The 10,085-nt window shown below is 41.7% G+C and overlaps 1 protein-coding gene across 2 annotated transcripts in view; it reads left to right on the top strand.

The window, feature by feature from the left end:
* Positions 1 to 5,943, top strand: part of Klhl10 (kelch like family member 10) — a 14,723-nt gene extending 8,780 nt beyond the window's left edge. For both annotated transcript variants that reach the window (XM_076935806.1, XM_034507398.2), the window contains 2 exons: positions 5,205 to 5,354; positions 5,529 to 5,943. In XM_076935806.1, the coding sequence (XP_076791921.1) occupies positions 5,205 to 5,354; positions 5,529 to 5,903 (525 nt within the window). In that variant the 3' untranslated portion in view covers positions 5,904 to 5,943. The remainder of the gene's footprint in view (positions 1 to 5,204; positions 5,355 to 5,528) is intronic.
* Positions 5,944 to 10,085: the final 4,142 nt, after the last annotated feature.

Genomic DNA, 10,085 nt, shown 5'->3' with positions numbered 1-10,085 from the left:
AGGCATGGTGGCACACACTTTAATCCCAGGGCTCAGGAGGTAGAGGCAGGTGGATTTCTGCAGAGCCAGAGGCAAACATGAACTACATAAATCTAGGACCTACAGGATAGGCTAAAAAGTGAGGCTCTTCAAAAAAAAAAAAAAAAACTCAAAACAACAAAACAAAACAAAACAAAATACATGGCTGGGTGTGGTAGTGCACACCTTAATCCCAGCACTCTGAGAAGCTAAGGCAGACAAATCTCTGTGAGTTTGAGGCCAGCCTGGTTTCTGTAGTGAGTTCCAGGCCAATCACGGTTGCATAGTGAGGCAAGCCCTGTCTCAACAAAACAAAATAAAACAACAGAAAAAGAGCAACCCATGCAAGTGGGAATGCCGCTCAGCTGGTAGAGGCCAGTTGCCTAGCAAATTCAAGCCCTGGGTTCAATGTTCAGCACCAAGTAACACTAGGTGTGGGGGCACACGGCTGTCATCCTGGGGAGGGGAGTGCAGGAGAACCAGAAGTTTAAGGTCATCTTTAGGTACCTGGTGAGTTTGAGTAACCTAGGGAAACAAGATCCTGTCTCAAAAGGAAAAAAAAAAATCATGTAGGTGGGGAGATGGCTTAGCTGGTAAAGTGTTTGTCTTGCCAAATTAGAGCCTCAGCACGCATGTCCATGCAAAAAATAGCTGGGTATAATGCTATTTGCTTGTAATCTCAGTGTTGGGGAGGCAGAGACAAGAAAATCTCTATTTTCCTACGATCAATTAACCCAATCTACTTGGCAAAGTTTCCAAGGCAGTGAGAAATCCTGTCTCAGAACAAACAACCCACCAAAGAAGTTGGGGAGCTGAAAAGATGGCTCCGTGGTTAAGATCGATTGTTGTTCTTGCAGAGGACCTGGGTTTAGTTATCAGCACCCACGTGGCAGCTCACAACCGCCTGTAATTCCAGTTCTAGGTGAATCTGATGCCCTGTACTGACCTGCGTATATGTGATGCACATATAGATGATCAAGCTTGTAATCTCAGTGCACACACATACACACACATAACAGCACACACACACACACACACACACACACACACACAGAAATAAGTTAAAAATAAAAAGATGGATGGTGCCACCCAGGTGGCTCAGCACGTAAAGGAGCTTGCCACATAAGGAGAAACCAATTGTAAGATCTTTGACTTCCGAGTGTACATAATGGCAAATGCACAGAGACACTTGTGTATGCATGCGCACATGCACATGGGTGCACACACACATACACACAACATACATGTTTTAAAAAAATGGATGATTCCTGAGGATCCAATGTTGTCCTCTGGCCTCCAAATGCATACACACATACTGGCACCCACACACTCATTCATGTACACACACAATCCGAGCACGTACAGAGAATAAATTTAGATTATATAGACTGGCATTAAAAATGCCCCTGGGGATTGGGAGAGGCAGCTCTGTGGTTAAGAGCAATGGCTGCACTTCCAGAAGACTTCCAGTTAGGTTCCAGCACCCACATGACAGCTAACAGTCTGCAACTTCAGTTCAAAGATGTGGTGCTTTCAATATGTTTGACCCAGGAAGTGTGGCCTTGTTGGAGTAGGTGTGGTCTTGGAGGAAGTGTGTCACTGTGGGGGAGGGCAAGGAGTCCCTCCTCCTAACCACAATGGGAGTCAGTCTTCTGTTTGCCCTTGGAACAAGATGTAGAACTCTCAACTCCTCCAGTGTCATGCCTGCCTGAAAGCTGCAATGTTTCCTGCTTTGATGATAATGGATTGAACCTCTCAACCTGTAAGCCAGCCCCAATTAAATGTCCTTTGTAAGAGTTGCCTTGGTCATGGTGTCTATTCACAGCAGTAAAACTTTAAGACAGAAGCCATTACTAGGGACTGGGGTATTGCTGTGATAGGCCTAATCTTTGGAAAAATGTGGATTTTGGAACTTTGAATTTGGAAAGCCATGGAATGCTTTAAGTGGAGCCTAATGGACCATCCTAGTAGGAATATGGAAGACAGTGGTGTTGAGGATGATTTGAACTGTGTATGCCTACTGGCCCAAGAGGTTTCAATGGAGAAGAAAGTTAGTATGTGGCGTAGAGACTGTTTTTGTGATGTTGAATATGAAGAATATGGGTGTTTTTTTTTTTGTTTTTTTTTTTTTTTTTTTGCCATTGTCCGAAGAATCTGCCCGAGGCTAAGGTGAAGAGATTTAGATTGATTGCTTTGACAAAGAAGTCTCAAAACAGCCTGCTATAAATTCTGTTGTGTGGTTACTAAAGTTTACTCTTACAGAGTGTTTTAATGAAAAGGAGCAAGCTGAGAAAGGACAAATATAAAATTTGAAATTAAAAATTTCAAGTAATAAAGGGGCACCAGAAAGTGAAATGGAGCTGAATTCTATGTTCAAGGAGATAAACAGATTAAGGGAGTGGTGACCTCAGAGCAAGATCTCACCCAGCTAAGCTTACTGCTTATGTTTTCACAGTTGAATAAGGGATAGTCATACCTAGGCATTATTACTTGGTTATTGTTTTCATTTGAGATTTAGTCTGAAATGAACTACAATCCAGAAATGGAGGACACACTCTTTTGATCTGGATCTTGAGGAATAGTGGTCATGAAAAGCTTAAGCCCAGGCATGGTGGTATACACCTTTAATCCCAGGAGACAAAGCCAAGCATATCTCTGAGTTCAAGGCCAGCCTGAGATAGAGAAAGTTCTAGATGAAGAAAAGCTTAAATTCAAGCCAGGCAGTAGTGGCGCATGCCTTTAATCCCAACACTTGGGAGGCAGAGGCAGGTTTCTGAGTTCGAGTCCAGCCTGGTCTACAGAGTGAGTTCCAGGACAGCCAGAGCTACACAGAGAAACCCTGTCTTGAAAAATCAAAAAACAAAAAAAACAAAAAACAAAACAAAAAAAAAAAAAACAAAAACAAAAACAAAAACAAAAACAAAAAAAACAAAACACCTTAAGTCCAGGCATGGTGGTACACACCTTTAATCTCAACATTCAGAAGACAGAGACGTGCAGGTCTCTGCGTTCAAGATCAATCTATGGAGCAAGTTTCAGGACAGCCAAGCTTCAGCAGTGAGGGAGTTGGAAAACAGAAAGCTGGTAATAGAATTAGAGGGGCCATGTTCCAGCCCCAGCAAGCAGCAGAACTTGGCAGCTTAGGCCATGTGGCTCTGGCTTTGGAGTCAAAAATAGAAGGGACTACTGGGACAATTGATGCTGGTTAGCTGGAGCTAAGAAATTAGTGGTGATTAAGAAGAGACCAGCATCAGTGAGGTGAAATCTGGGAAGTGTTTTTCTGAGATCACAAAGAAGCTGTGTTTCAGAGATACCCCAGGCTGTACCTCATGCTGCAGCTGAACTTGGTAATGTGTAAGAGTCACCCGGGTGGTACAGGTTTTGAAGGTATGAAGGGGTCAAGGAGAGCAGTTGAGGCTTGGTACTGAGAGGCCAGGGAAGACTACTGTTGAAGATGCAGCCTCAGTTGCAGTTGGTGGCCCAGGATTGAAGGGGTCATGCAAAGAAGTTGAGGTTTGGCACCATGAAGAGAGCCTATGAGAGGCTATGGGTGCCTAGTTGTATCAGAAGACCCCAGTGTATTGGAGATGCCAGTTCTTTGGGATGACCACCAAGAAGAACAGTGGCAGTGGTACAGAGTCAACCAGAGCCTAGAATGCTACAGAGGGCAGAGCTGGAGCAGTTGACACAAACCCTTTAAGGGAGCTTAGAAAATCATGTCTGGATCCCAGACTTTGGAACAAGAAGCTGTGAAGTTGAAGTTGACTTGGAGACCCCAAGATGTTAAAGATGCCAGAGCTGAGGTACCTGCTGAGGAAAGTTGCTAACAGGAAGTGGGCCCAGCCCAAGAGAATTAAGTTTGTTATAGTAAAACAAAGATGAAAAAAGAGTTGAAGGTCTGAAGACACTTTGACATCAGACATGGAGATGCAGAGTTTGGAGTTTGCCCAGCAGTTTCCTGACTTGCTTTGGGAATTACAGTTAATTGATTGGATGAATCTCAAAAGAGACCTTGAACTTTGGACTTTTAACATTGTTGAGACTGCTATAGACTATGAGGACTTTGGAAGTTGGACTAAATATATTTTGCATTATGCTATGTTTAGGTATGGCCCCCATAGACTTATGTTTGAACAAGCCTATGGGGGTTAGAGTGTGGAATGTGGTGGTTTGAATATGCTTGGTTCAGGGAATGGCACTATTAGTGTGGCCTTGTTGGAGGAAGTGTGTACTCCATGGGAGTCAGTCTTCTCCTGTTTGCCCTTGGAACAAGATGTAGAACTCTCAACTCCTCCAGAGCCATGCCTGCCTGGAAGCTGCTGTGTTTCCTGCCTTGATGATAATGGATTGAGCCTCTCAACCTGTAAGCCAGCCTCAATTAAATGTTGTCCTTTGTAAGAGTTGCCTTGGTCATGGTGTCTATTCACAGCAGTAAAACCCTAAGACACAAGGGAATCTAACACCTTCTGGCCACTGAGGACATGGTATACGTATGGTGTATAGAAGATAGGCATACTGGCAAAACATCCATACACATAAATAAAATGTTTTAAAAAGTGACCCTCTGGGGGTCTCAAATCTGATAATCTGACTTCTATCCTTGGTCATCTAGGATAAGAGAGAACTCAACTCTTGCAAATTGTCCCCTGACCTCCACATGCATGTCCTGGCAGAGGCATATGCATGCATCAAAGTAAATGTAATTGAGAGGAAAAAAAAAAGAACTTGGAAGGAGGCTGAGGCAGGGAGGCCATCTATATGGTGAAAAGCACAGGAAAGGGCTGGAGAGATGGTTCAGTGGTTAAGAACATTGGCTGTTCCTCCAGAAGACCTGGGTTCAAGAGCAAGCACCTACATGGCAGTTCACAACCATCTCATCTAATCCCAGGGGATCTCATACTTTCTTCACCAACACTGCATATATGTGGTGCACAGAGATAACTACAGGCAAAACACCCATATACATAAAATTATATGCAAGTTGTCTCTGATCATGTCTACCAGCTAGCCTGTAATTTGGAGCCTGCAACAGGCCAAGGTCTGGGCTGGGACAGCTACTATGTCCTGTCCATGTCCTTAGAAGATAGCTCTCCAAGTTAAAAAACTAAAAAAGCATTCCCCAACATGCACCTGTCTTCTGTCTACTCCCCAGTGTAACTTAGCAATCCTGAACTCTCTCCACACAGGTCTACATATGTGGTGGGTTTAATGGAAACGAATGCCTGTTTACAGCGGAAGTGTACAACACCGAGAGCAATCAATGGACAGTCATTGCACCCATGAGGAGCAGGAGGAGTGGAATAGGTGTAATTGCTTACGGGGAACATGTATACGCAGTGAGTTTTTATCGTACAATAATAAGGTGGCACCCTTAGATTCTTCTAATAGCCTACCACTGGCAAGCATTTGAAGAAAGGCATAGTGTCACTGGTCCTTCCCACAAGGGCTTCCTTGGTGAACGGAGGGAAGCTGTGGATAGCAGTCAACCTTGTTTCTTTTGCTCTTCACAGGTAGGTGGCTTCGACGGAGCCAATCGACTGAGGAGTGCAGAAGCCTACAGTCCAGTGGCTAATACTTGGCGCACGATCCCCACTATGTTTAACCCTCGTAGCAACTTTGGGATCGAGGTAGTGGACGACCTCTTGTTTGTGGTGGGTGGCTTTAATGGCTTTACCACCACCTTTAATGTTGAGTGCTATGATGAAAAGACCGATGAGTGGTATGACGCTCATGACATGAGCATATACCGCAGTGCTCTGAGCTGCTGCGTGGTACCAGGGCTAGCCAATGTTGGGGAGTATGCAGCTAGACGGGACAACTTCACGGGATTAGCACTGCGAGATGAAGTAAAGTATTCCGCTTCGACAAGTACCCTACCTGTATGAGCCTCTTCATTTAGCTAATAAAAAGTCTAAGCAATAAGAATTAATTCTTTTTTTAAATAAATGCAGTGTTTAAACTTGTAAGAGTACTGGAAAATGTTCAACTTAAGGGAAGCAAGGGTTGGATGAATGAGGGAGTAAGGAAGGTGATTATATTCAATAGCGGATAATGAAGAAAAAACCACACAGTACAAAACCAGCTCTAAAGAAATACGTTTATTAAAAACTTACATTTAAACAATTAGTAACTTGAACATAAGCAAGATAGCTTCAGCAACATAAAACATAGTATCTTAAAGAGTTCTAAATACTACATCTCCTCTAATGTAAAAGGAGATAATCAAGATCATATTTTGCATAGGGGCCTGGGTACCACTAGCCCAAAAAACTGTGAATAAACTAATACTTATCTTACAAGGAACACAACAAGCCCCAGCCCACGGATGGTAAAATCTTCAAACACCTAGCAAGCACTGAGTTTCGCAAGTGCAGGAAGCAGGAGGGGGAAGATTAATAGGTGCTTCAAGGTACCACCCTTCTAGAGAGTCAGAGAGTAAGCGGGAAGCTCTGTGAGGGTTGCAGTGAGCAGTAATTTGGCTAAGTGAAGTCCTTGCAGCAAACGACTACTTTGTAAACTTACTATCGTTGTATTACAACCCTCCATAACCGTTTGGTTTTCAATGACCAGAATATATGCCATAAGTAAAACAACAAAATCGACTTTTCTCAGGAAAGTAACAGATGATGAGCTGAGCCAAAATGCTGGCGGCTGAGAACAGACTGAATTGTTGTTCAAATAGTTTAGGGTTGAAGCACCGTATTTTTCTAGTGTAGAATATTTTTTTCACAACACCATACATGTTCAAAGACACAAAATGTAACTAATACGGCCTTTGCACATAAGCTTAGTTCAAGGTCCTGTATACTTTATTAGACGGAGTAGCTAAAATATGTAACACAGCTCCAGCCTGCTTATAGTGTTGACACTAGAATCATGAAGCAGAAAGGGAAGTATTTCAAACACACACATGCTGCAGTCAGAGAGGGGGACAGTGTGCACAAGAACCTGCCTACCAGCTATGACAGGATTAAAGCACAAAAATGGTCTCTCCGGCTTTACAGACTGAGTCTTTAAAAAAAAAAAAAAAAAAAAAAAACTCAGTAGTTTAAGGAAATTTTTGGTCCCGGAAATACTACACACAACCAGGTAAATCAAAACAAAACTGATATTGGTTAATTTTAAATGTTCTTAGCAAAAATGTTATTTTGAACTGGCACAGAAAAGCAAAGTTACTGGATACACAAGACTAATCATGCAAACAGCTGCAAGTGGTAATTGCTTAAACACTAAGCTCACGACTGACAGTCTCAGTGTTAAAGTTAGGAAGGGCGCCGTTATTATGCATCACTCATAGTAATAGTACTTTATGTTTTGGTGCAATTGAGTCCTCTTCAACTAAAAAAAAAAAAAAAAAACAAAAGCAACAAAACAAAGGTTCACTTGAATAAGCTTTTAAAAAGCTGGGTTTAAAAAAAAAAAAAAGAAAACTTTTCATAAAAGAAATTTCTTTCCCAAAGAGCCACATTAGACCACATTAGACACAATTATTACAAATACTGTTATATCCAGTTTAAAATTTCAGAATGTCAGCCTTGAACAGATTTAAGCAAATCCAGTTTCTTTCCTTCCTAACAAGTTAAGAGTATTTAGGAGGCAAGTTATGGTGGTGAAGCCACACGTGAATTCACATATGAAAATTACAAACTTGGTAGTCAGGAAAACCTGCACACCATCATGCAAGGAAGGACTTACCCCTTCATTCAGCCAAGGCCTAGGCTGCCTGCTGAGTCAAAAAGACAGTGGTTTCAATCAAGTTAGCAGAAATGAAATGAAAAGACAACAAAAAGATGGCCCTAATAACAACTTGGTGATGACTGTCCCATAATACAACTCTGGGACCAAAAAACCAAAATCAAAATACATCAACCTTTTTCTGGAGAAAGTTGGCTTCCTGATGAGATACTAAATGACTTGTGGACTGCGAGAAAGGCAACCTTCCTTCACTGAAGGTCAGATTGTTAGTTGCGCAGACCTTTTACAACTAAGGAGTGCTTCTTAGAATCCTGAGACTCTTATGAAGGGAACTATAGAAAGGGCTGGGGAAGCAGCTCAGTTGGTGGAGTGCTTCCCTAGCACGTGCAAAACCCCGTGTTCAGTTCCCAGCACTGCAAACCAACCAACCACAAGAAATCCAAGGATGAAAATTCCGAAAAAGTTAGGGGAAAAGGGGGAAATAGAACCTTTATGTGGAAAGGGACTTGCAGTTTCCCATACTTGCTCCAGTCTAAGTTAAAATGGTTTTAAAGCAGATTTCCAACAGTTATTAAAAACCCTTTTCCTAGGCAAGAACACTAGCAGAAACTCCAGGGAAGTAAGTGATCAGTATGGAATCCAAGAGCATTTAGTGTTATAGTAAATGGCCAAAGTTGCTGGCTGTGCTTCTGATATTCTATCATGTAATAAAGTTAACTCTAATGGAATATAGGAGGCACAGATGATCGTACTTAAACTTTTTCAGAATATTTCAGAATGTATGAGAAGGTAAAGACATTCTTAAAGAAAACAACTGGACTTACACTACTATCAGGAGTCTTTATCATTAGTTACACTTTTGTTGTTGACATGTATGCTAACCAGTGTGGCTCAGAACTCCTGATCTTCCTGCCTTTGCTTTCTAAATGCTGAGATTACAGGTAAATAATGCCATACCCAACTTCAAAAAGAGCCTTTTTGATATGAAAAACTTCACTTTTAATTATGTATACATGTGTGTATCTGAATGTGGGTACGTCTGTGTGAGTGCAGGCGGCCACACGGAGGGTGGGGTGGGCAAAGGTAGATGTCCTGGAGGTGGAGTTAGAGCGGCTTGTGAGCGGAGTTAATGAAGTGGGTGCTGGGAACCCAACGCAGCAAGTGTTCTTAATTGCTGATCCATCTCTCCAGCACCTAAAACAGAAGTCTTCTTTATATGTTAACTGAGTGTTGAAAGATTTAGCTTGAATGCTAACTTGCATAAAGCTCAGGAGTGTATAGTCAGAAAAATGGGTATTCCTTAATGTGACTTCCATGAGGTCAAAATCCATGACACAATGAAACTTTTCAGTGATGTAGCTTCTTGGTGATTATCTGCGCTCCCTGCTCTATACATTGCTGTGTGTATGGCTATCCAGGAGTAGTGGCTGCACAGATCTGATGAAGACTCTACAGTGTCAAAAAGGGAGTGCCTCAATTCCCCTGGAGCAATGCTGATCCAAACATCATGGATGTTCAAAGCAACTGTGTTCTCCAATCTACAAAACCTTTGAGCATGAAGTGAATACTAAGGTAAGAAAAAAAGATTGGATTACACTGGCTGTCAGTGAAAATTACAGCTGAACTTTCATGAATGCTTTGTACAAGCTATTGACATAAGGAGAGAAAAACCTCCATGAATGCTCTTATGAATCAAATTATGCAAGCTGTCTTTGGACTGACTACAATAGATCATGCTACTGACTTGTCAATGTTGTATCAATATCAATGTGGAAATCCTTTCTGAATATGAAGAATATTTACACAGTCTCAGAGCCAATCCAGCATAACAGTGTTTAGAAAAGATGTGATGGGGGTAAAAATACCCGCCGCTAAGTTGGAAGGAATGAATCAGAAAAGAAAAAAAATGCCAGGAAGACCTCAATGACATCATCATCTGAACCAGTAACTGAGGATGTGTTAATGTCTCTTCTCTAAAGGTCCCAGATATGGGTCAAACACCATGAAGTGCTTACAAAACAAACTGAAGAAGTAGAAAATGAAATTAGTGTACTACAGAGCCATCAAGCCCAGCATGGCAGGACATGCCTTTAATCCCAGGCAGAGGCAGGTAGATCTATATGAATTCCAGGCCAGCCTGGTCTACATAGAGAGTTCCATGCCAGCCAAAACATAGACTTTGTCTCAAAAAACAAAAAACATCAAAGATAAAATCAGCAAGAATACAGGATAGATGATACAAAGTGAGAGAAGATCTCTGTAACTTGAGATTTGCATTAAAACAAAAACAGGAGAAAAGAATATTTCTATATCTACCAATATATATATCATTATGATATCAATATATATCAATACTATATCTAGAATTAAAT

The sequence above is a fragment of the Arvicanthis niloticus genome, chromosome 6 (assembly GCF_011762505.2).
Source record: "Arvicanthis niloticus isolate mArvNil1 chromosome 6, mArvNil1.pat.X, whole genome shotgun sequence".
NCBI lineage: Eukaryota > Metazoa > Chordata > Mammalia > Rodentia > Muridae > Arvicanthis > Arvicanthis niloticus.
The sequence above is the reverse complement of the archived record's forward strand: the minus strand, read 5'-3'. Positions and strand labels throughout refer to the sequence as shown.